Source organism: Colossoma macropomum, unplaced genomic scaffold, assembly GCF_904425465.1.
Source record: "Colossoma macropomum unplaced genomic scaffold, Colossoma_macropomum, whole genome shotgun sequence".
Classification (NCBI taxonomy): domain Eukaryota; kingdom Metazoa; phylum Chordata; class Actinopteri; order Characiformes; family Serrasalmidae; genus Colossoma; species Colossoma macropomum.
In genome coordinates this window covers 34,323,397-34,349,032 of record NW_023494791.1, presented here as the reverse complement: position 1 = coordinate 34,349,032, position 25,636 = coordinate 34,323,397, and the positions used below count along the sequence as shown (strand labels likewise).

The 25,636-nt window shown below is 38.4% G+C and overlaps 2 protein-coding genes across 3 annotated transcripts; both read right to left on the bottom strand.

Annotated features, from left to right (window-relative positions):
- Nucleotides 1-8,925: 8,925 nt before the first annotated feature.
- On the bottom strand, nt 8,926-14,402 carry tnip2 (TNFAIP3 interacting protein 2). Of its 2 annotated transcripts, none has more exons than XM_036574906.1 (6): nt 13,493-14,402; nt 12,573-12,866; nt 12,108-12,197; nt 11,656-11,937; nt 11,098-11,214; nt 8,926-10,768 (listed from the first exon to the last, which is right to left on the bottom strand). In XM_036574906.1, the coding sequence occupies exons 1-6, from the start codon at nt 13,805-13,807 to the stop codon at nt 10,523-10,525; spliced, it is 1,344 nt and encodes a 447-aa protein (XP_036430799.1). In that variant the 5' UTR covers nt 13,808-14,402; the 3' UTR covers nt 8,926-10,522. The 2 variants fall into 2 exon arrangements, with proteins under 2 accessions (XP_036430799.1, XP_036430800.1); XM_036574907.1 differs by having other exon boundaries at nt 10,545-10,768; nt 11,090-11,214.
- Nucleotides 14,403-20,756: 6,354 nt separating this feature from the next.
- On the bottom strand, nt 20,757-25,420 carry scpp1 (secretory calcium-binding phosphoprotein 1). The gene is made up of 9 exons (XM_036574905.1): nt 25,109-25,420; nt 24,824-24,878; nt 23,690-23,737; nt 23,525-23,575; nt 23,367-23,396; nt 23,227-23,262; nt 23,104-23,142; nt 22,950-23,015; nt 20,757-21,366 (listed from the first exon to the last, which is right to left on the bottom strand). Exons 2-9 carry the CDS (start codon nt 24,875-24,877, stop codon nt 20,947-20,949), a joined length of 744 nt encoding a protein of 247 aa, XP_036430798.1. The 5' UTR covers nt 24,878; nt 25,109-25,420; the 3' UTR covers nt 20,757-20,946.
- Between the last annotated feature and the right edge of the window lie 216 nt (nt 25,421-25,636).

Sequence of the window (25,636 nt, the reverse complement as noted above, 5' to 3'; positions counted from 1 at the left end):
AAATTGCTAGTTCTTGATCAGAAACACCACTCCAACTCATCCCAAAGTTATTGGTCGAATGTCCATCACTCCAGAGAATGCAGCTCCAGTGCTGCGGGATTTATAGCACTCTAGCCAATGCTTGCCGTTGTGCATGGAGACCTCAAGTTCATGTGCAGTGGCTCCAGAACATCCCATCTATTGACAATGCTATTCTATGGTGATTATACAAGCTTTGTGTGCACAGCGCTGCACAGCTAGGTGCTTTTACCATACTGAGCGCTATCCCAGAATGGCCTAATGTGGCTGCACTTTCCATGAGAGACTGTAGTCAGTGTAGTGTAGAACAGTAGCACTTCTTGGATGGGATCCAGCTATGTTAAATGTCACGGGTGCTCCTTTAGGAGCATCATGATAGAAAAGTTAGCTTAGGTTTAGAGGTCATCGGGCACTGGGGTTTTTCCACTCCATTGCGTGTACAGTGGCTCCCAAAAAATCTGAGATTTTTTTCATTTTAACCTGAAAAGAAACAAGAGAAAGGTTTAGTTTTCTGAAAAATTGAATAAGAAAGAAAAGTTATAAGAAGTAAAATGAAGATGACATTCAAGAATTTGTGCTATTTCTAGGTCACTATTCAAATTTAAGCAAATGTTTTGACTATGTTAAGGCCTTTGTACATTTTTACAGTCCTTTTTTTTCTTCTTGTTTTACAGTGAAGGTCATGTTCAGATGACTCCTAGATGGATTTGATGTACTCATCACAAGTTTTTGCACAAACTTGTAGAGTCCATGCCAGCTCAATGCTGTCATGAAAGAAAATGGGGGATTTAACAAATACTAAGAAATTGAAAATGTTAATATATCATTTCTAATCTAAGATTCTAATTTTCACAGAACTTGTTATGCTGATAATATAATTAGTAACAAAAAACTGTATTAAACTATTAAATGCAAAATAGAGGCATTTTCACTAGTGGTCTCAGACTTTTGGACCACACTGTATGTTGTATATATGTGCACAGATTGAAGTTGAAATGTCCTGGAACTTGTTATGTTTCATAATCTGGTATTATTATTAAGTGTATTTTGTATGTAAAACTTTCTATCTCTATTACTTTATAGGAGAAGCAAAAAAGTAAATTAATGTAAAGATTTTATTCCAAAATATGTAAGTAACTTCGTACAGTTTATGTAGGTCCATTCATTATGAAATGTTCACACGATGTAGGGCTCCATTAGCATTTTTAAATGGTGCTAAAAAACATGTTTTGTTATGACAGTTAACAATCATCAGGTGTCTTAGCGATGGATAACAGTGCAGGGTTAGGGGGGTAGAAGGTGTATTAGTTTTTGTTGATCAGCTGGTCGGCCCTCTGGGATGCAGTTGGGGCTCTTGTTTGTCTATATTTTGAGGTGCATTGTGAGACTATGGGTATATTTGTGGGAAATGGGATTTTTAGAGTGGGAAATCAAATGATCCCTCACTATAAACATGTAGGTGTGTACATTCTATGTGTTACATTTCTCACTTTGGGTTAACACAGGAACCTCCAACCCAGACAGCTCTCTTTGATGGCACCACGTCTAAGGGGACATTACAGTCATATGCAAAAGTTTGGGCATCCCTGGTCAAGTGATATTTTTTTTGTTGATTTTCTAAGTGTAAATAAGATACACATCCTCTACAGTGAACACACTTCAGCACATTTTAATGCAAAATCATTGTTTATTGGCTGAGCTTAACATATTGGGGGAAAAATGTGCAAAATGTATGGCACATTGTTTTAACCCTTAAAACCTGAAGCCCAGTCACATAATGCAATGTGTGCATGCTTATGAGCTGAGAGAGTGGGGGAGGGGTGGGAACACGCAAAAAAAATTACCCTCAGTGGTACAAGAATGGTCTGATTGTGTATCTTATATGAGTTTTCCCAAGTGAGTGGGGAATATGTACCTTTTCATAACATTTTAAAATAGAAAAATGAAATAAACAGCCTGGAGTCAAGAGTGTGTTCTGTAAGCACACTGATTGGCTGAGGAACACCTCATCCATTACTTAGGCCTTTTCTATCTTTCTATCCATTTAGCACCGATAAGCTCCCAAAATATCACATTATATATTTATTGCTCCATATTCAAAGCAAAAGGTGAGTTCACTTAAACAGTGAGAGAATTTTCATAGAGTTTTCTGTCTAACAGCTCTCAGATACCGTTGCGGCTTTGGTAGAAGGCTCTGTATTTGCAATCAGGTCATAGGACTGATTGTGCAGAGGATTGCTTGGAGTGTTACCCGTGTTTTGAACCCTGCATAGCAAATTATGCACAACTGAGGCTGGCCACTGTGTATCTGCTCAGATATACATAGCATGTTTACGAGCATTGAAAGTGTATGATAGACCAACAATATTTAATTTGTGATTAAATATATATTAAATGCATTTAGTTGTGTTTTTGATTGTTAAGTAGCACTTAAGCAGTTGTATGTCATTTATATGTTATACATTATATAGTATAAACATATAATGCATAATATTAATGCACTACTGAATGTAAAACATTTCTTTAATACACATACTTAAATTATATTTAAGTAATGTTGAAATGCATCGTCTATGCCTACAAGTACTTTTCTTTTCTAATTTAGAATAACTTTATTTCAATGAAGCTGACTTGAGCAGTTGTTAGGACACAATTTCCACTACAAAAGCTTACAATGATAAAGCACAACCACATTCTAACACACATTACAACTAATAAACAACAGCATTTAGCACATTACATTTAACCAAATAGAGGCTTGCATAAAACATGCATAACTTTGCTTGATAAGAAAAAAATTCAAGCTAGCTGGCTGGCTAGCACTGTGATAGCATGTTGATGATCTATGTATTTCACTTATTATTATGGTCCCCAAGGGCATGCCTGGTCTTGTTATTAAGTGATGACATGATGGGCTTTTAGTTTTGCAGGTGAGTAATTTGGTCTGACTGGCAAAAGAGTCCCTGGCTGACACGCTATCGGAATATTGGTCATTTTGAGATTTGCTTTGCCTCGCTAGTCCCGATGGCTGCTTCTCTCGGGCCCCCGAATGAATCGAGTGGGGTTTTAGGCCTTCAGGCTTGGCAGCTCTTGATTAAATTCAGTAGAGTAACCAAAGAGAAATGAATATGTGCTTTGCCAGCCATTTTCGTCCCGAAGTTCTTCTCTTATCGGAAAAGAGGACGCAAACCGAGATGGAATTACCGCACTAGGCCTGTTGTGAAATGGTTACTAATACTGTTCAAGTCTTGCATTTCTTAGAGATCCTTGCGCGATACTTTGCCGATGTTTGATATAAAATTCCAGTTTCTCAATCCAGGACTCAGACAGAGTAATACAATTACCGATTTATCACTCACACTTACTGAGTGAGTTATTTCACTTCCTTGATAGAGACTGAAAGGCTTTTTTTTGGCACCTTAATCCAGACTGCCAAAGCTTTTTATTTTTGTCTTTCTTTTTTTTTTCTATACCTAACCACTGACAGAAAGAGAGAGCGACCTTTTGAAGATGTCACCATCAATCTTAGGCTGGGCTTTTTTCCCCCTTCACTTCCTGCCAGAACCACTTTCACTTTGCGGCGGAATGGCTGCCTCCTCCGTAACGTGCAAGCCAGACAGATGAAGCTCAAAGGGTTGAGGAAGTTGGGCTCAGATGACATGAATCAAGGTTATTTCCTCGACACTCTTGATTTTCACAGCACATTTCCCCTTAACACAGTAGTCAGTACCCTCACTGAGGGTTCTTGTTCGAGTCAGCCGAAATAAAAGGAGGCCACATTTCCTTTCTGTGTGTTCTCGCCGTTTCACCGAAGGCCTGGTCAGAATTGTTACTCTTACAGTCAAGAGGAAGCAGACGAACAAGCTGATACCAGTAATAATTATGTTAACATGTCACCTACTTCCTCTCATCAAAGCATATTCTGCTTCTGCTTCAAAGATGACTCTATCTTTTTACCATGTGAAACATGGGCGTACAGGCCTACTCGCTGTGAAAGAGCATGATTGAGCCATAATGGAAGATTTTATTATTATCCTCTCTTTCGGGATGTTTATACTAGCCTGTGTCCATTATCAGTCACTCGTCATGCAACGTAGGAGTTGCCTTGTTCAGGTCAAATAACTTTAGCGTGGCTTAATGATGATGATGATGATGATGCAACCTGACCTTCTGTTTAGTCTAGTGAAATCTGGATTGTTATTTTCTTGCGCAAGAGAGGAACACTGCTGCATGACCTTCCATTCCTCTGTCCAGTTCAGTTCAATTCTGTGCTGTCTTAGCAAGTGCTTTTAGTTGTCTTTGTTCGTCTGGCACAGCGGGCCATGGTCAATGACAGGGTCAGGGAGAGCCGGCCTTATTAGAGGGAATCAGAGACTGCAGATGAGTTTTGGTAGCTTGTAATCAGTGGAGGGGATCTTTTCATTGAGGATGGCCTGAAGCTGGGGAGAAACACATAGAGGGCTCAGCAGGGAAAGCCCCACTGCTTCTTACACTGTAATAGACAATAGAGTTTTGTCTGAGCTAACGGCAGCGCCCAATGTCCTGCTCTCTCTTATCAAAAAACCAACACAACAGGCGACGCTAAATCTACCGCAGCCACTAGCAGCAGTGATCTATGGCAACACAAGTACAGGGCGCTCTTCTTTCAAGTGTGCGATATAGACAGCCAACGCTTTGGGAATTCCCTGTGTTATGGGAAATTCCCATTATTTTCGGATACACATACGATTAAAGGCTGTATCTAACTGTTCTGTGTACCTCTGGAGTGATGTTGGGCGTTGTGTTCCCATTTGGAATAGCATGGAAGGTTAAAGCAGGGGATTGGTGTGTTTGTGTCTGTGTGTGTGTCTGTGTTGGCAGTAATTGCTTCACTCTTCATCAGGGACTTTAATGGTGCTAGGGATTTTTTCCCCCCCGCTGTGGTTACGATCGCTCAAGGTCTTCACAGCGGCACCCGTTTTAAAAAATTCTAGAAATATTTGCATGCTGGACATTTTTTTCCCTTGAAGTTCTTACAGTAAGCATCATGTGACACTTCCTGACCTAATTATTTCCACGGGTGAAGGTGGATTGTGGTGTATGTGCTTTTCTGCCATAGATCCCCAGGCCCCACACACTCCCACTGTAGGTGTGCATGTAGTGTGTGTTTAAGGAGGTGGGGAATCCCTATCAGCCTACCTTTCACTTCTCTGAAGAACAAGAGAACAATGCTAAAGCTAGCCCACGCACTCATCTCTGGAGCTATTCTAGACTTTCAAAAAGTTACCTTCCTCATAGGGCCACACAGTAATGTGGTGACATCAGATAGAAAGTTTTTATAATTCCACACACACTTTTTTATACCTTGTCAGGAGATGAGGTCATGTACATGACCCACATCTACTATATAAATATGTTAGTAGCTATGTGAAAAGAATGTCCCACATCTACTACATATGTGTAAGTTCCTATATGTAACACTAATATGTCATGTGTGTTATATATATTGTCAATTTTTATGTAATTTTGTAAACTTTTTGTGAACATGATGAATTGAAACAGTTTCACATCACTTGGAAAAAAAGTATTTTACAGTAACTTTTGTTTTTCCCTTCTCTGTAAAGTTACCATTTTGGAGTTACATGGTTTTGTTCCATAACAACGACATGTAAATACCCTTATGTTGCTGTGCAAAAACCTTGTATCTCCGTTTTTTACTTTAGGCCTAATTTGAAAACTCCAGTTACGCTTAGCATTGTGCAAAAGTTCATGCTAAATGGACTGATAGAAATGGTCTAAAATTACTTGAGATAAAATCTTATTACATTGACTTCCATTACAAGGTTACAATGTTTTTTCCTTCTCCTGTAAAGTTACTATTTTGGAGATTCAAGGTTTTGTTTCGATAGCAACAATATCATAACATGACCCATACATATATTTTTGTCTTTTGTTACATAATTTAAAAACACCATCTGTTGTATACACTGTGTCAAAATTGCTTGTCAATAACATGAGCAGAAATGAAATACAAGTTTGTATTCCATAAAGCCTAACCCTAAACCTTATCCTAACCTTTTCCTCAGGAACGAAAAACACCTTAGCACTTTACAAAGTCAGGTCCATTTTGTTGCTCCTGATATTGTAAATTAGTGTTACTTTTCTGTTTTTCAAGGAAAGACGGGGGATTTTGTGCTGGAAATGTACGAAAACACACACACACACACTCACACACAGACTAAACTAGTGAGAACCAGATCAAGGCACCATCATCTTCCAGAGTAAGTGTGTGTGCTTTGGTGACATCATTTCGAGAGAGTGACTTGACTGAAGTAGAGTGTGAAACTTCAGCTGGAGTTTTCCCTCCTGCTGGCATGGCTGATGTTGGGGTCGTGAGCTCCGTGACGCAGGGAAACCATAACACTGCCCCCTCTCGAGTTCTTCAGACCATCTCTGATGAACTTTAACTAACAGCGGACTTCCCAGACGCAGATGAAAACTGTCTCAAAACTAAAAAGCCTTTTAATGGAAAAATCGCAATAGGCAGTGATCAGCCGGGGCCAGGCTTCCTCACTGTGGAAGAAACTGCTTACGTCACTCGCAATGACCCCCGAGTGAGATTTATGGTACGCGCTTAGCTGTCTTCTCAGAATAACACCTTCTTGAGAGATGATGTGGCTTTCATAACATGACTAGTGTTTTCATAAGTAGTACTATTCTCTTGACATACCAGAGTCGATCAGCAAGTGCTCACTGTAACATCACAGAAATTTCCGTGGAGCATGCTGCCCGGTCTCAGATGTTTTGTATCAAGACTCAGATGAATCACAGGCCTTTAAACAGTCTGTAAAGCACAGTCACCTTGGTTAAAATGATGCTATTTTTAAAATTTCTGAAAAAAAAAAGAAAAAAAAAAAGAAAAGAAAACCACCAAAGAGTTTAGTTATATGATAAAAGTAAATAAATGAATTAATTAACCCTTTACTTGTGTTATTGCCATATGGCAACAATTAGTTTTCCCAATTTCTTTGCCTGGTTACAAACTAAATATCTTCTTTTTTCTTTTGCTTTGGGAAACTGAAAGTGTTGAATGGTGTACTTTTTTCTTATCATATATCTTCCTGTTGCAGTCTATATTAATTTTTCACACATACACATCATGTGGTGAGGGCTGGCTGCTGGCTTCTTGCTTCTGCCAAAAGGGAACACAAGCTGTAGGTAGTTCTAGCACCTTTTTCATGAATAAAACATGTTTAGATGCTACAGGTTTTATATAAAACTATAAAATAAAATTGTTGCCAACAAGCATCCAACAATAGAACTGCAATATGTAATGCATAACATTTGGACTAAACCAGTACACTATCATAGGACACGTTGGACACTGCTATCTTGTTTTACATTCCAGGTTACTGTTTTTTCATATTACTTTTTGTAAACATTTATGAATATTGTCACATCTCCAAAATGGTAACTTCACAGGAAAGGGGAAAAACATTATTTATAAAATTAATGTACTTTTTGTTTTTTTGGATAGCAACTGTATGTGGCTGTGATGCTAATGTTTTTTTTTATGCTTGGATGATCATGACAGCTATGCCAAAGAGCAGTGTATTGGTTTGGTCCTACCGTATGCATTGCAGACTGCAGTTGTCACATGTTGTTGCCATACGGCAACAAAATGAAAAGTATCCCTCCAAAATTGTACACATATCGCTACTGTCAAAAGAAAATCTTGTATCTCCATTTTTGTCTTTTTTCAGTTTTTGAAAAAGTTGAAAGTATCTGTTGCCCTTTACATTGGTTGTAAATTTAATGATGAATGGACCAAAAGAAATGACCCAAAATGACTTGGAAAAAATTCTGGTTCCATTGACTTACATTAAAAGTAAAGTATTTTTTTTTCCTTCTCCTGTAAAGTTATCATTTTGGAGATACAAGGTTTTCTTCCGACAACAGCGATATATATTGTGCCAGTTTTAGTAAGGGAAATCTTATTTTTTAAAAATGTTTTAATTTCGCGATTCATACAGTATCATGCAGTGTTTACAAATGTCTTGTACTCATTGTGCAATTCCAATGCCTTACTATTACTAAAAGTATGCTAGTCTGTTTTTAAATACCACAAATAAAAAAAATATCCACTGACTGCTTTGGTTGTATGGTTTCAAATAATAAATACATTTTTTTTTTCCATGCAGCACATACTTGTTTCAGTGACTCACACGTGTATATAAACTAGTCTGGTAACACATGAGGGCATGTATATGTGGACACACTTCTAAATACACGCTAGCCAGCCTTGTTTGGAGCCTCTTCCGGCTCTCCTTTAAATAGCTGCCTCTAGCCTCCTGTGCCTCAGCTGCCTGCTACTTCACTCTGCTGTTCATTCCAAGCCTGGAGGACAGCTGAAAATCTAATGCAGTTACAGCATGGCCATTCAGCACTGTTTGGGAAGGGGCTTTCCAAAACACAGGCGTAGTCATACTCTCTTTCTTTCAGATCCCATGGGACCAATCTATGACAAGAGACTCATGCACATTGTCACATGACCTTATCATCATCATCATCATCATCATCATCATCATCACACAACTATTTCAGTGGCTATTTTTCCCCAGAACTGCCAAACACATAGATAGCTAGAGCTATCAACACACATAAACACAGTACATAATATAAGGAAAAAGAGCACTGATCTAGCACTTCTGCTATGTCTTATCTCTGTATTGTGTTTCTAGGTATCAGCACTGAGTCCTGGCTCTGGCAGTGTCTTAGCTCAAGGATGGTTTGGACTCTATTTGTACTAGCTAGGATACACTCTCTGAGTGGACTACAAAGCACTTACAAGTCTCCTTTGTAAGAGCATGTGCTAAATGCTGTAACCGTAAATGTAAATATAAAAACAGTAACAAAATGGTACACACGTTCTGAAAATTCAAATATTTTATTAAAAAAATAAAACTTTAGATATCTCATTTTCTGCCTTTTTTTGTTTTGGTTTTATGTCAGTTGATATACTAGCTTCAAAACATGCTGAAGTCAGAAGCCATTTTGTCACACAGTCTGAGACTTGACGCTTTCATGTCTCATCTCACCAGGATGTAGGGAACTTCCTTTCTTACTTAAAACCAGAATGTTTTCTACTGTAGAGGCGATTGAATGGCAAGTACCTAACAGTCAAAAGAACCCTGTGAGACTGAGAGTGATAAATGTTATATGGGAATACTACAATTTATTTGATGTAAGACAGATTTTTAGGGGTGTATATCAGATTATGTGAAGCTATTAATAATACTGTAAGCCATTTTGTGGTTTATTTCTTTTCTCTTCCAATGGAACTTAAATCAGGGGGTTTATGTGATAAGACTTAAACAAATAATATAATATACTTATATAACACAACACAAAAATGACTATACAGAAACTGTACAATATTTAAAATATTAAAAATAGCACCATGACAAGGAAAAGTATGGATGTTTTACACTCTAACTTTATGAAAGCTTATGCATAATATTGTTTTTATTACTCATTTTGACAAAATAGAAATGTTAAAATAAGAAGAAAGTGCTATGAGTTCACAATTTAACAAACAAAAGATGCTTATTGAGGTATATCAGGTGACCGATATGTGAGTGTGTCCATCTAACAGGTCATAAGCATTCATTTCTGGAAAAAAAAACACTCAAATCAAATGAACACATGGCAGAAAAATCTGAATTTGAAACAGTTCTATGTGATCTCCATCTAATTCAGCAGGCCAGAATGCAAAAATTCAACAGTTAGCATTAAATATAGAGCTCTTGATCACATACCAAGTAAAAATTGAATATTTTGCAATATATTCTTGATATTTGCTAAACTCTACACTGAATATATTGCAAAATAATGTAAATATATTACATTTTTGGTGTGAGATTCTTTCACTAGGTTTGTGCTGTGCAGGTATTTGGACCCTATGACCAGTGACCGAGTAATTCCTTGAATCAGGAATGCCCCATCTTAAGTCACAGAACATTTTTACTGGCTACGTGCCTCATGTCAGAAGCCAGTTCCTCTAAATCAGTGGCTAAAACCAGTCCTCAGGGCCTCCAGTACACATTTTTGCTCTAAACCAGCTTCCAACACAACTGAAGTTATTAAGAACACTGAATATCTGGTTCAGTTGTGTTGGGGAGCTGAGTTAGAACAAAAACATGGACTGGTTGAGCTTGAGAAAGTGGCTCTAATCTTTCCCAATCAGATTCCTGCGTCAGACCGAATCCCAAAAATAGCTGATGAACGTCAAATATGAGGATTTATTCCAATCTAGAAGCAAAGGTCAGCTATCGTTTAGAAAACGTAACACCACTCAAGGCCACCAACAAAACTGCTGAATGTCAAAGTCTTCCAAGCTCTCCAGCCATCACATGCAGACATGCCTCGACCTTCAGGAAGGCCTCTGTTCAAAGCTTCCACACACTACTGTAGTGCATTTTTGTCTTCTTCTCCGAGTACCATGCAACATAAGTCCGTGCAGAGTTCACAGCTTGGCACATTCCTCCCAATGGTTCATGTATTCGGCTGTGTGTTTCTCATCATACGTGGTTAGGCATCGCGGACACTGCAACTCAGTGGGGCCCTGTGCTGGTGAATGACTGACCGTTCGCTTTGTACTTGACTCTGGAGGACTGTTCCTAAGTAACGCTTCGGCTGTTTCCGTCTGCTTGCGGGATGGTTTTTTCAGGCTGATGTGGAGCCGCCGTGTTGATTGGGTTTCTCGGGCATTCTGGGTTAAAGAACACAAGGCACAAATGTTAACTGTAAGCACAAACAAATTTACGCCAGAGAAAAGAATAACAAAACAAAAGTGTGAAATATGTGAACTACGTATTTGAAAAAAGGCGAAAGTATCTGCCAATGGTGTGAATATTACGCTTAGTAACGGCTCTTCGATTAAACCGTGTTTAAAATGTCTTTATTACCTTGACTAAAAAGATTTATACCCTTTATTCAATGAAACTGGGCATAATGTTTATGTGCATAATGCCATATTTATAAAATATGTTCTTGTCTTGTAATGTTTTGGTACAGTCAAAAAGATGCTGACTGGCTTGCCTGTGCATGGATTTGCAGCTGGAGGCGTCCCACTTCTTCTTGAAGGTTCAGGATTTTGCCCTGTGCCCTTTCTCTGTCTGCTCTCTCTGACTTGAAGTCTTCAATGTAGGCCAGAACCTGGAACAGAGCACAAAGATATGTTGACATGTCGCCTCCACTCAGCTTCAGTTAGACTGTAAGCTGAAGAAAAGACAGAAAAAAGATAGAAAGCTGGGCTCAAACCCTTTCAGCTCTAAGGGTTCATATGTGGTCCTACACTTCAATTCCTCACACTCATAAAACCATAAAACTAGCTCACTAATTTCATAATAGTTTCTTGAATAACATATAATAGTCATTAAATAATGTCTTAAGACTTGTCACTGAATAATAAGCCCAGAGTTAAATGGGTTCCCCTCATTTCCTGGCCAAAAATGACAAAACAAAGAAAAAAGTCTTATTGCTTTACAACAATAATAATCCTACTGACTAGAATCATTTATTACTATGACTGTTCATCACTGCAGTAGTTGTGTTTGGTATATTGACCAAAACAAAGATTTTTTCATTGTTATTTACCTGTTGCTCCAGCATCTGAATGCGCTCACGGTCCCTCAGTGTGCAGTCGTCTCTTTCTCGGCTCAGCCTCTCGCATTCCAGGATCCTCTCCTCCAGCAGGCCATTCAGGCGGCTGATTTCCTGCTGGAATAAAGCTGTACTGCCAGTCGCCACTGTGGCCGGACTCAGCGGGGACCCAGAGTCGGCCAGGCCGTTACACTCCTTCAGTTTCAGCCACAGCCCTTTCACGTACTCCTCTCGGCTCATGTCATATTTCTGCCACTTTGAGTTCAGGTTTTCCACCTGGGGAGGAATCGGGAGCAGAGGACTAATGAAAGGAATGCACTTGTTTTTGCGTATCTGAACATCATAAGCATACAGTATCACCTATTTATTTGTTTCTCTGCAACAACATTGTGTAGAGCTACTTTTGTCTGTGAACACTTGTCATGAAGTCTAAAAGTGGGTCTTACATAAGCCACTCTCTTTTTGAGCTGCTGGTTCTCCTCCTGTAGTTTGTTGACCATGGTGTTCAGGATAGCAGCCTCTGACGAATCAATCATCTGGTGAAAGGACAAGGAGGATTTGAGCATGTAAATTTCCCAAAATCTAACAAAAACAAAAAAATGCCAAACTGTCTCGCAATCTGCGCTGAAATACATGTTGGAAGAACTGACCTAAGGTCAATTCGATGGATTCTTTTCTCACAAAGGTTCAAAACTGGACACTGGACACACTTAAAACAGTAATGCATTGAACTCACTTGATTCAAATACGTACATGAATAAAATATATATTATCTTTCCATTTACGTTTGACAGTTATTGAGTTGACGTAATACACTGTATTCACAGGAAGTGACTGAATCATGCAAATTCAATGCATTTTCAGTGTGTAGTCCACAGTCACTGCACCACATCTACTTGAGCATCACACACCTCATTGCTCTGTGCCTTGTGCTCAGTAGTGGTCGCTCTGTTCTTCTCCTTCTCCATCCTCTCTAGCAGGTCCTGGCAGACTCGGACAGTGGTCCCCAGCTGTGCTCTCAGCTTCCCTGCTTCTTCCGCCAGCGAGTTGCAGAGCACATCCTTGGTGGCTTGCGCCCTGTCCCGTTCAGCCAGGATGGAGCGTAGGTGCTGGATCTCTTGGTCCTTTTCGTACTCGGGCCGCTGCCGGATGCTCTCCAGCTCCTGCTCCTTTTCTCTCAGCTTGTGCTGCAGCCCCTGGAGCTCCTAAAGGAGGCAGGAAGGATGAGCAGAGGATGAGCTTTCAACTACATTACCCATACTGCAAAGGGGCCAACAGCCTCTCAGGTGGGACTCTTGTCTTCCCCACAGGGCACAGTTTGTCCAAAGCATCAGTAGTATGATTTATAAATATTTAGTCAGTATTTGATCTTAGAATGATTTTTTTGTTATCTTTTTGGAAACATAATACAACAGTATAAGACAGCATTAGACGTCATAAATTTCATGGAAAAATAGGACTCTTATAAGTTAACTACACAATATTGTTCTTAAAGCAGACGGATGTTTAGGGCTTTTTGGCTTTTAAAAACTTAATGTAATAAAAATGTAAATAATGTAACAAATTAAAAAATTTAAAGTGAGTAATACGTAACAAAAGGATCATAATATAATAATACTTATTAAAAATATTTATTTAATAATTGATTATTATATTACTATAGTGCTCTATAATACTTTCATAATAACCTAATATTTTCATATTTCTATAATACCTGTGTAAAATCCTGTAGTAAACTGTAGTAATTGTGTAGTATATTTACTATAATGTTCTCATGGGAATACATTCATTCCTGTATTTACTACTGTTTTCAAAAATACATTTTACTTACTCTTTTGCTGGAATCCAGTTTCTGGGCTGCGTCCATTTCAGTGTCTTTCAGTTTTTGCTTTAATTTGCGAATTTCTTTACACAAACTGTCCACCAGGGACCTGGACGGTCCAACGACATAAGGGTCTTCTCCCTCGATTACACAAGTTCTCTCGTATTTGGCCAACCTCGCCTTCAACTCAGCTATAATCCCATCTTTGGCGAAAATCTGCTGGCCTAAGTTGGCGATCTCCTGTTGAGTTTCGTGATAAAACGTGTTGAGGGTCGAGCAGCTCCGCAGTTTGGTAACGTCGTCCTCCTTCTTAACGTGATCCATGGCCGTGCGTAGACGTGTCTGACAGAAAAAGCCAATAACTCGGAGGGTCTCGTAGAAACTTACTCCATAAAAGTGAGAGATTTTGACTGCCGTGCTCTCAGGCTGATCTTCGTGGGCTCACACATGTCTTGTAAGACAGAAGGTCAGAGTTTTCAATTTCGAAATTATGTTCGCCACTTGGGGATTTCCTGAGGGACTTCCCCTTCCCCATCTCGCCTAGCTCTTTTTTCTTTTCTTTTTTTTTCTCGTACTCCACTTCAACGTCGGTGGACAGGACAGTGCGGTGACAGCTCCTTTCAAAGCACTGAAATTGACTTCTTATTCGAATTTTCCGTTCCACCTTAAATGGTGCAGCATTTACACTCTGCTGCACCATTTAAGGTGGAACGGAAAATTCGAGTGAAAAGCTGGCGAGAAAAAGTCCAACTTCAGCATCGGGCTCCTTTCTGCCCTGTAAACGTACGTCTTTTACGTTTAAGCCACAGGTACTTGAGCTAATCTTGAGAGTTTTCAGCCATTTTTTACTTTTTTGTCGTCGATTTGCGCTGCTGGGTGGAAGAGCTCACCGCGCCTGCGCAGAAATTTCCCGTCTCTTCCTCTTAGTTTATGTGGGGACTAGAGGCTGACATTAGCTGAACTAGAGGATGGAAATGAGGGACAGTTCGGAGATGAAGTCATCTGGAGCTCTGTCCACGTGTGGAGACTAGTCACTGATTTCAGTTTATAGAGCAAACCCAGTAGTTTGAATGTGACTTCAGTGTTTCAAAACTCTCCTGTGCATCAGGTCACCAGGCCTGAGTGGGAACGAAAGGACGTGAAATTCCCTAGACTCATGAAAAAGTGCAATACAAAAAATTGCAGCCTCAGTATGTGGTTTTTGGGACACTTTGTTTACAACAGTTTTATTGTGTTCTAAAAGACAACTGAAAGTGCTCAACGGAACATTTTTACTCCATTACAAGCCAAGATGAGTGGGTTTGTTTCCTTTGCTCCAAAACAATGATTGCGTAAAAAAATGAAGAAGATCTTGGATTTATAAATACAATATTAATTTATGTTCTAGAGCAGGCTGTTTCCAGCAGAAAACACTATGGTACATTCTTTAATAAAGAATGAGTATTAGCACTAGAGTACTGTAGTGTACCAAACTTTACTTTACAAAACACTGTAGTATACAAGTTTGAATTTACACTTGTATAGCTTTGTAATGCCTAGTAAAGCTGTATACAGGAGAAACGTCTATTATTCAGTAAACAACGTTTAAATGCCAAAGGGGCACAATTTACTACACTGTATTACCTGATCAGTCTAGCGCTGCAGGTATGGACAAGTATGTGTTCTAGCCATGAAGAACAACATTTGAGTCAAGCCATTAATTCTTTCTTCATTATTACTCTAAACTTTCTATCCACTCTCTTCATCTATGCATTATTAATTAACAAACTATGAATTTATTGTAATTTCTTAACTGCTTAAACTCTAAAGGTCAGTTTTATGGGGGCGGATTAAGACTTACCAGCATTCTGAATGGAGATTCTCCATTGAAGGGAAAAAGTAATCGAGGACTAGGCTTATTACATTCTTCATATGCACATTATACACCAACAAATGGTGAATTTAGTGTTATTGCTTAACCCCTTAAACTCTAAGGTTCTGTTTCCCAGACAGTGATTAAGGCTAGTGCTACACAGCATTCTGAATAGAGATGCTCCAATGAAAGGAACATGGAGTCAAGGACTAGGCTTAATCCATGTCCAGAAAACTGACCCTAAGGGTCCTTATGTGAGCCAACACTTCAGTTCCTCACTCTCATAACTACACGATTTACATATTAGCATATAACAGTAGCTGCAAAATCATTCATAACAGTTACTGAACAAGTCTTAAGATAAACAACAAACCTAGGGTTCAAAGGGTTAATGTCAATTATTAATCTTTATCTTCTCTATCTACCACATTTATGAATCCATATCTGCCTAGAAATGGAATGAAAATAAGTCTAAATCCATGGTTCTAGACTTCAATCCTGGACCTCCCCTGCACTGCAATTTTAAATTTTCCCTGCTCAACACATCTGTTAATTATCAAGCGCTTGCAAGAGTTGTATTAAAGCAGAGAAAAACACAAGACTGTGCATTGCAGGGGGCTCCCAGGGCTGGAGCTGAGAACCACGGGTTTACATAATAGCCACATAATGCCTTTCATTATCTTGAATCACACAATGTCTAGACTGTAAATGACGATAGTGCTTACTCTAGTATCTGAAGATTGCCCTATAAAACAGTCATTTTAATTATACTGTAATTAGCAAACTTACAATGTCTGTGCCACAATTCTCCATATTAACAGAATCTTTTATCTCCTTGCCAGGCACAGCGGTAGATGAAACTTCAGAAAGTCCCCCTGACGTTTGTGGTGTTTATGAGCTTTGCTACCATCTTGTGGTGCTCTGCAAAGGCATGCATTTAAGAGGGAAATATTTGTTTTTGACTGAGTCGCTTTTTATCTTTATATTGAAAATTATAGATGATTTACAAAAAAGTATTACTTTGAACACACAGTTTTGATTTTTATTCTTCAGTGGAAGGGTGCTTCTGGGGAACATTTTCCAAACTAAAGCTAACCTGGCTCGAATATTAAGATCCTAAAAAACCTTTTGTTGTTTCGCAGCATGCATTCTTGTATGTTCTCTTAGACTCACTCACTCCAGAATGCAAGTATGAATAGAAGTGTAGATGAAATATGTGGAAGTGTTCTGAATCCTATGCATATTCTTGTATGCATCAGTTGTATGCATGCAAGAACCATGTGAAAATCCCATAATTCATCATGAGATCACTGAGATGGTGGAGGAGGTGAACATTTCTGTTGTCGATTTGTGACGTCCAACCTAGAGTGAGTTAACAACTTAACCTGGAATGGGTAGCAATTCGCTTATAGTGTTGTGCCTATATACCTACCTAAGCATTTAGTGAAAGAAAAAGAGCAATTATGGCTAAAAGTTAAAAAGGAAGCAAACTCTGGGAGCACACAAGTAGTCACATACAACATATGCAAATCTGACTTAGCTGTCAGTGGAAGCATATTGTTACCTTTGATCACCAGAAAAGAAAACATGCAGGCTACTTCAAAAAGCTGTTGACCATTCAGCAGTTTGTCCTGTCTCAGTGTTACATACATTAGCTAGCTAACTATGTAAAACTGGTTAATTAGCTTAATATTCTTAAAGAAATGTGTTAGCTTTAAAAAACTATTTTGTTAATAGAGTATTTGCTTCTTCTTGTCCTGGAAACCTATTCACACATAGCTTGTATAGTAAACTAGCACTTTAAAATGTTAAAAAAAAATAACATTAAATCAGGCATGTTAAACTGGGCCAAAGTGCTGTGGACATTAGTGTTTACCCTCATCTAACACTCACTAACTAACCCCTTGCTAATTAGCTGATGAGCTGAATCAAGTGTGTTTGATGAGGCAGTGTGCTAAAGTCTGCAGTGTGTTGTTAATTCATCGATTATTAATTAATTCACCAGAATTATCGTTTATCAAAATATTCGTTTTTTTTGCAGCCCTAGTTCTATACCAGTTCAAGAATTTTCCCAGAACAATATTTCTAAGATAAGAACAATTTAGGAACCTTTTTAGGCATGTACACTACTTCTGAAAAAGAGGAAGAGGTGAGAAATGGTCAGTAGAGTTGTGAAGTCTTTGCTTGTTTGGTATCATGAAAATAAATGTCAGGAGACTCAGTTAACTACCAATAACATCTCACAAGTCTTACTTAGACTTACAGGTGTATTCTCAATTTTTTGTTTTCTTGCAAAAATGTTCTTGCAATGTTGCAAGTACATTCTTCCCTGGAACACAAGCACATTATTCAAATTCTTGGTACTGAGGTAAAAGTGGTGCAAAAAAATAACAGTGGCCCTAAATAAACACCTTATAACCCTGACCCCTTAAAATCCCAGGCTTATTACATACTAAAGCTTATTATTCAGTAACTACAAGGACCTCAATGCAAACTGGTTGAGCTATTCTTGGTTATAGATGTGTGTAAAAAAACTTTAAGCCTGCTGGAGGGCCCTGGGCATTTAACGGGTTAAAATAAAACTTAGAAAATTAGAAAAAAATAACAATATAACTAATATAAGTAATGTTGTTTACTTGCTGTTGCCAAAGGTGGGAAGTACCTGGTTCCATTTAGTCGTTTTCATGTACTTAAAGCTACATTGTGAAAGGTTTAGGGATTTGGAGACCTCTCTGGTGGAAATGAATCTGATAATTATGAGCAAGTTGAAAGAGCATTCAAAGAGACCTCAAAAATGTCTGTCATCATATCTTCATCAGTATAATGTTGATTTTGGATTTGAGACCTATCGAGCCTCTGTGTGATGTCACTACCTAAAGACTTATTATGTGATGGCTGTGCAACCAGGATCCTTACTATGTGGAGTTCACATGTTTTCCTATGTCTGTGTGAGTTTCCTCCCACAGTCCAAAGACATGCAGTCAGGTGAATTGGAGACTCTAAATTGGTGCTATGTGTGAATGTTTGTGTGAGTATATGTCTGTCGGTCTGCCCTGTCCAGGGTGTAACCTGCCTTCCACCCAGTGAATACTGGGATAGACTCCAGCACCCCCTGCAGTCCAGAAGGATAAGCAGGTAGGTACGTAGAAGTAGAAGAGTAGTGTCTCATCTACTCAGACCAGTGCAACACACACTAACACACCACCACCACATCAGTGTTACTGCAGTGCTGAGAATGATCCAACACCCAAATAGTACCAGGTCTGTGAGGGTCCATGGGGGTTCTGAACACTGAAGAACAGGATAAAAGGGGGCTAACAAAGTATGCAGAGAAACAGATGAACTACAGTCTGTGATTGTAGAACTACAAAGTGCTCCTATATAATAAGTGGAGCTGATAAAATGGACAATGAGCTTAGAAACGAGGAGGTGGTCATAATGTTATGCCTGATTGGTGTATGTCAGTATACCAACTGAGGGTGGACTGAGGGGAGGGAGGGAGATTGGTGGGAGAGCATTTATTTGTATCCATGTTATCACTGTGCATCTTGTTTTCTGTTCAGCATTAAAAAATAATAAAAAAAGAATTGTTCACAGTGGTGGTAATAGGAACCAGACGTCTGAAGTGTTTCATGTTTAAAAGCTACATGAATAATGGCTGCACTGCCTGATGCCTGAGACATTGTTTCATACTAGTTTTGATATAAGCTTTTGGCCTAAAACATTTTTTTTTAGAATCCATTCATGACGGAGAGGTACATGCAGTGTGCTGTAAGGCAAAATAGTCCCTACTATTTTTCTATTACCAACCTTACATATAAACACTCAGAAGACACATCTAGGGTCACTGGTCATGTTGATTAGTAAATAAAATGGTTATATTTGTGCTGTGGACACCATGACCCCTGGTTCCTATCACCACCACTGTAAAGAAATCTGAGTTGGTAAGTTTCTCCACAATGAACCATTTCAAACAATGCCACTCTGAATGACTTTGCATCTGAATCATTGCATTATGCAGACATTATGAAATTTCAGTGGAATTCACCAGGGCTTGGTCCCTTTGGTACTGCAACTCAGATAGTTTTTTGGAAAGGTATTTTCACGTTAACTGCAGTCATTATTTCCAAGAAGTAACCATACTTTCACTTACCTTTACTGGGGTTTAGGCTACTCTACACACCTCTGGTTATGTGTCAGTCAGGTTGGGACTCTAATATTTGAAGTACATTATTAAGTTATCTAAGTCATGGGTGGACAATTTGTATATGTTGCGATAAGTGGGGTTTATTACTTATTATAAATGTGTCAAGACACAACAGACCTTACTGAGCAAGCCACACTCAAGTGAAGACATTTTGCAGGTCAGTTGTACTTAAGTGGTAATGACTGTTTTAAATAAAGACCTAGTCTGAGGTGGAATAAAGGATTTAAAGGATTACTGCCAAGGAACCTATCATTTTAGGATCATAATTGTGCTTACCTTTGCAGAGGTAAGAGTGAAACCACATAATTTACCACATCCTCTCATCAGCATGGAGTACAAATGCAGAACAGAAACAGAGAAGGCAAACAGATCATGGCAATGCTGAACAAAATGGAGGCAAAAACACAGCTTGGTTGAATCAATGTTTATTTGGTGACATCAGATTCATTAACCATGTGATGCCAGAGTCGTTTTAGTTAAAAATAAACAGTGATATTCTGTAAATAATAAATACTGTGCAATTTCAACAACAGTTAACACTGTAATTGAGGTATGGTAGCCAAGTTCCAGTAATGAAAATGACATGTAAAGTTACAAATTTAAACTAAAACACACTAAAAATAAATAACTGTAATGTATTACAGCTACAAAAAAATATACTGTTTCGATACATTTGAAACTTAAGAAACCTTTGAGATACCTTTCATAACTACATTCAAATGTTTTAAGAAGGAAAAAAATAGCTAAAATGAAAAGAATTGTACCATGAGATCCATGATCAGGAATTAAGGGCTGGTGATTCCACCAACTCTTGTTCTTGTATGCCAGTGTATGGCATATTAATAATAAAGTATTAATAATGAACAATTCCAAAGTAATGGAAAGCAATTAGAATTGACTTGCTGAGGAGATTGTGAATAGCCCATGAGCAGTTTCAATCCGTCTCAAACAGATCAGCTACATACTGCAAGTAAGCTACAAATGCCTAATCTGTAATAACTTAAATGTAACAGATTAAAAAAAGGTTCCAAAATAAACTGTCTACAACATGTCATTCGTCAGTGCCACAAGCTGTATTTGTGTTTAATAGGTCTACCATCCATTAAAGAGGAATTCCACCAATGTTTTTCCAGATTGGTACTACTTTTAAAAATTGTTAAGATGTAAACAAAATTATTCAGAGTGTTGTTGATATTGTTGTTGTTGCTATCACCAACATTACATACAGGTTCCTAGGGTACGCTGTTCCACAATTAATGTATACAGAAATGTGGACTAGAAAACTGTTGGAATTCCGCTTTAAGTGCCTCTTATTCATTTAATTATCCTGTTAATATCTCTCCCCAGGGATTTCCAAACTGTATTTTGTCTGTTAATCATATCTTCTTAAAAAGTTACATTTGGTCATCTCTTAAAGATAACCTCATGGTCATTGTTATCGGGCGTACGGAAGCCGTTAAACGGCTCACTGGCTCCATCGTCTCCGATGTCGTGCAAGTCGTATTCATCACTGTCGCACTCGTCGCTGTCGGCCTCAGACGGACACTCTTTGGAGCGGCTCCCTGTGCTTTCCGTGCTCTCTGTGCTGTGGCTGGACTCTCGGCTCTCGTTGCTGCTGCTGCTGTTGCTGCTTCTGCTCTCACTGGTCTCGTTGCTGTCCACCACAGGGCTGCTGTCCTTACTGTTGGACTCTGTGCTGCTGCTGCTGCTGTGGGTTTGTTTCTCCTGGCTCTCTGTAGATTCACTGCTGTTGGAGGAGACGTCCTCTGTCGTGTCTTTGTCCTCCTCACTGAGCTCTTTGACGTTGATGAGATGAATCCAGCTCTGCGGGGAGGAAGACTGTGAGTTCTCTCTGTGTGATCTGTGCTAAAGTCACCATGCAACGCAGTTTACCCCGCCAGTTAACAGTTAGCATCGTGCGAACTGCTTCAATCCATGTTGAGTTGTTTAGAAATTCAAAACAAACTTGCTGATGAGGTTTCAGCCACTGTAAGACATATTGTTATCTGTAAAAATGAACAAAAGTCTACCTGAAAACTGTAGTGTCTTGAATTGACAGAAGTATAGAAAAAAGTTAGGCCTTAAGAAGGCTACTGTTATCTCAGCTAGTGTTATTTCAGCCAGCAGGGAACATTTCCACAACTTTGGCTAAGGTTACCTACAAGTTATAATACTGTTTTAGAGAAAATATTTTAATTTGATGTTCAAAGAATGTTTTAAGCATGATTATCATTTCATATAATGTTCCCATAAGGTTGAGTGTTAACTAAAACATAATGTTTAACCTGAACATTCAGAGGATGTTTGGAGGATGTTGTCAGGGCCACAGATTATTTTACATGATGATGGTTTTAGAGAACGTCCTTCCTTTAAGAGAGATGCTCTGAAAAAAAAAAACCTTCCTGCTGCAGACTTTAATAGAACATGTATATAATACATAAACGTTTTTGGTACAATAACATTTCTAGCTGGGATATCAGTTGCAATGCCGGATGCCGGATGCCGGAGAGGGTAATGAGGAGAGTTGGGAGAATTCCCGGTGGACCAGTATGACTTTGGACCGGTTACTTTAAGCTAATGTGCAAATTTACATATTTAAGCCAAAAAACACTTAGACAAACTATAAATGTTACATCTAAGTGTGTATCTGTAATGATTTAGGGGTTAAACCAGCAGCCCCCACTTCAAGTGATACAGCCCCCAGATTAGATGAAGTTTTTTATTCTCATTTCCTGTTACACCTTAAATGACAGCATGCAACAGCTGCATTATTTAAGGTGGAACAGAAATTCGAAAAATAAGCTAACAGCTCATTTTACAGCCCTGAGATGTTGGCGTATCAAATTCAGTGCAACGATGTGTGTCTGGTTCTGTAATTTGAATTTATTGAGTGTATTTGTCCTTTGAGGCACAAATAATATAATTGAGGTCTACATATAATATTTGTGTGGTTTTATGTGCCAAAAAGTGGTCATGATTTATTTGTACATGACCATTTTCAAACCTCTCTTTATCCTTTAGAATTAAACAGGCTGTTTTGTTACTGTACCTTTAAGACTGATATATGTGTGAGCTCTTTTCTGATTGGCTGTCCTGTATTGTGCCTCATCCAAAAAGCTGGCAGAGTAGAAACACTCCCTAGAACTTAAGCGTGAATGGGCGGAGCTAAACTGCTGTTGGCTGAATAGGTGGATATCTGTAAATGTGTTGGTTTTCGTGACATCACAGAAATAATTAATTTATTTTAAATAATACATACTGGGTACGTTGAAAGTAATACAAAATAGCTACATTTGCATCAATGTTCTGTGCAAATTGCAAACAAACAAACAAAAAAATCCTTTGGATGGAAACATAGCTAACGTGTCATCCTTAATTGGGCAGATGTGATAAAAAAAAATGCGTACCTTGCGCATGTTCTCCAGGCTGTCTTGGCTGTTATCTGTGGTCATTCCTGCCTCACCTGTACCAAACTGGGTCAACATGAGATCTAATGAGAGCCAGTAACTTCTAACCAGCCTTAAATCAGAGTTTCTATCTAACAGAGTAAAGACAACCTACCCGAGCTTCCAGTGAGTGACTCCGGCTAATGTCTGAAGTCTATGGAAGAGCAAAGAAATGATCATTTATTGTTGAAATTATTACTTCTCTGGCTATTACACAATGTCTATTGCTTAAACTTACCTGATCATCTGATGCAGACTCCAATGATTCTGATGTCTGTGAAGAAACACTCAAAATTAATTTTAGGCTAAAGACCTTCGATTTAATATTAATATTAATATTTGTGTGCTTTTACAAAGTCATCATATAATTGCACTTACAGTGTTCTCAGAAGTATTTTCTGGTGAGCTCTGAGTAAGAAAAGGATGAGATATGATTACGTAGTTGCATAATTGTTTATTTCTGTTTCAATATAAATATATACAAATGTCTTGCACTGTTGTTTTGAAACTGAACTAGTGTCAGATGATTCACTTACATTGTGTTCTGATGTATCGCTTTCTTCCGAGGATTCAGACACCGATGAGGTCTGTGGCAGAGCCAACAACACTTGTTAATATCAGTGAAGAAAAGGTATCTATCAAATATTACTAATAAATTGATATATTAATTAATATGTGATATATGAATTGGGATTACTCACAGAGTTGGATGCATGTTCCATCATCTCAGTGGCCACTTTGTGTAAGATCTGAGCAAAGCAAGTAGAAAAACATTTTTTTTTGTTATTTTCTTTCTTAAAATGTATAAATTTCATTAACCTCTTGAGCCCTGTAGGTCTGTAAGAGAGTTTCTCACTCTAATGACTACATAACTTGCATATTCATTTCAGAGTAGTAATCACAGTAATGATTCATAGTACGCTCTTAAAAATAAGGGTGTCAGAGGGGTTCCTTGGAGTGATGCCATAGAAGACCCACTTTTGGTTCCCTAAAGAACTTTCAGAGATGTGCAAATGTAAACATTTTTACCTTGTCATATAATATAAAGATTCTATACAAATTAAAGAATCTTTAAGAACTATACATTATGTGGAGGTTCTTTGAGCTTTAAAGTGGTTCTTTACACTGAAAAAAGTTCTGTAGGGAGCCAGAAGTGGTTCTTCTATGGCATTACCCATGGCACCTTTATGTTTAATAGGATTACCACCTAAACAAACCCTTTAAAGGTGAATTACACTGATTTTACCAACTGTCTTCATCATTAAATGCTTAAGATGTAAGCCGAATCCTTTAGAGTGGTTTGATGTGGAATGCTCTGTTCCAGAGAAACTTCAGAGTCAGAATTGTTCACAGTAGTAGTGATAGGAACCAGATATCTAAAGTTTTTAAATGCTTCTAAAAGCTCCCTCAGAGAAAGTTATTCTATGAAATAGTTGTAAATATGCTGCCTGATGCCTGAGACACATGTTTTATGGAGATTGTTCCTATCTCCATGACTGTAAAGAAATCAGAATAGGTCATTTTCTCTACAGCGCAACATTTCACCTCAAACCACTCTGAATTACTTTGTTTACATCTCAGTGACTAAATTAAAGTGATAAATTGATTAAATTCCATTTTTAATAGCCACAGGCAGGTCCAAATTATACACTTCTGTAACCAAAAACAAGCCAGTTTCTATTGAAGTCTATGTAGTGACTTAGTAATAAACCTTATAATCTAATAAGCATGGAATTGTAAGGGTTTAATAACTGGACAATGGCTACTAACCAAGACTATGGGTCTAGGGATTGTCATGTTTTAATTATTTATAATTTAAAGACTCTGACACTTACAGGATTAGCACTGGCTGTTCCCAGCAGGCAGAGAATTACAATGGCAAACTTCATTCTGCAACACAGAGTAAGCACACTGAAGTGTTTACCATATATTACAGTACGCATTCTTTAAAGCTTATAGTGAAAAGCAGTAATACACTGACTGTACTTGAATAAGGTATAGTACATTTGTCAAAAGTTGTAAAGCACTTGTCTACAGTTCAAAATGAATCGTTTCAAAGGGAATTAAACAGCTCACATTAATGATTATGTGGTAAAAAGATGCTAATCTGAGTCTCTTACCTTTGTTCTCTTGCAGTTGTAGCTAGTAAATCCAGTTAGATGGGTAGCAGTGCGGGCTGTGGTGCTGCTGGAATGAAAGTGCAGATTAAATGCTGTGGTGTGGTGGAGGAGCCACTATTTATCTCCCAGCCTCTTCATAAAGGTGAGAACATCACTTCCTTCTTGCCAGCTCAGCTTTACCACGACTGCTGTGTGGGCACACGCACACACAGACATACACAAACACACAGCATACTGTACACACTCTCTACCCGTCCTCTTCCTCTTCTGTATGTCTATTTTAAGGCGGTAAACTATAGGGTGTCTGGGCTATGCAAACTGAGCATGCCCATAGTCACATCCCACACAGGGCAGGAAGTGCATAATGAGAGCATAGCAACTTCCTGTGGGAACTGTTTTTTTTCTATACACCTCTGCATCTAATTAAGCTCATACTGTATACACAAACTACAGGCCTACATAATACACATAATGCAGCCTTGAATGATTCATCCACTGAAGTCATGGAAACCAACCACTAGAGCGTCT

What these genes read in the sequence shown, in the direction of transcription:
- scpp1 (XM_036574905.1), bottom strand. Translation starts at nt 24,877, where the DNA reads ATGAAGTTTGCCATTGTAATTCTCTGCCTGCTGGGAACAGCCAGTGCT. An exon ending in GAACAGCCAGTGCTAATCCT is followed by an intron (nt 23,738 to 24,823) that starts GTAAGTGTCAGA and finishes TGCTTTGCTCAG; the next exon opens with ATCTTACACAAAGTGGCCAC. An exon ending in GTCACTCACTGGAAGCTCGG is followed by an intron (nt 23,016 to 23,103) that starts GTAGGTTGTCTT and finishes ATGTTGACCCAG; the next exon opens with TTTGGTACAGGTGAGGCAGG.
- tnip2 (XM_036574906.1), bottom strand. Translation starts at nt 13,807, where the DNA reads ATGGATCACGTTAAGAAGGAGGACGACGTTACCAAACTGCGGAGCTGC. An exon ending in AACTGGATTCCAGCAAAAGA is followed by an intron (nt 12,867 to 13,492) that starts GTAAGTAAAATG and finishes TGCCTCCTTTAG; the next exon opens with GAGCTCCAGGGGCTGCAGCA. An exon ending in TTCAGATGCTGGAGCAACAG is followed by an intron (nt 11,215 to 11,655) that starts GTAAATAACAAT and finishes GCTCTGTTCCAG; the next exon opens with GTTCTGGCCTACATTGAAGA.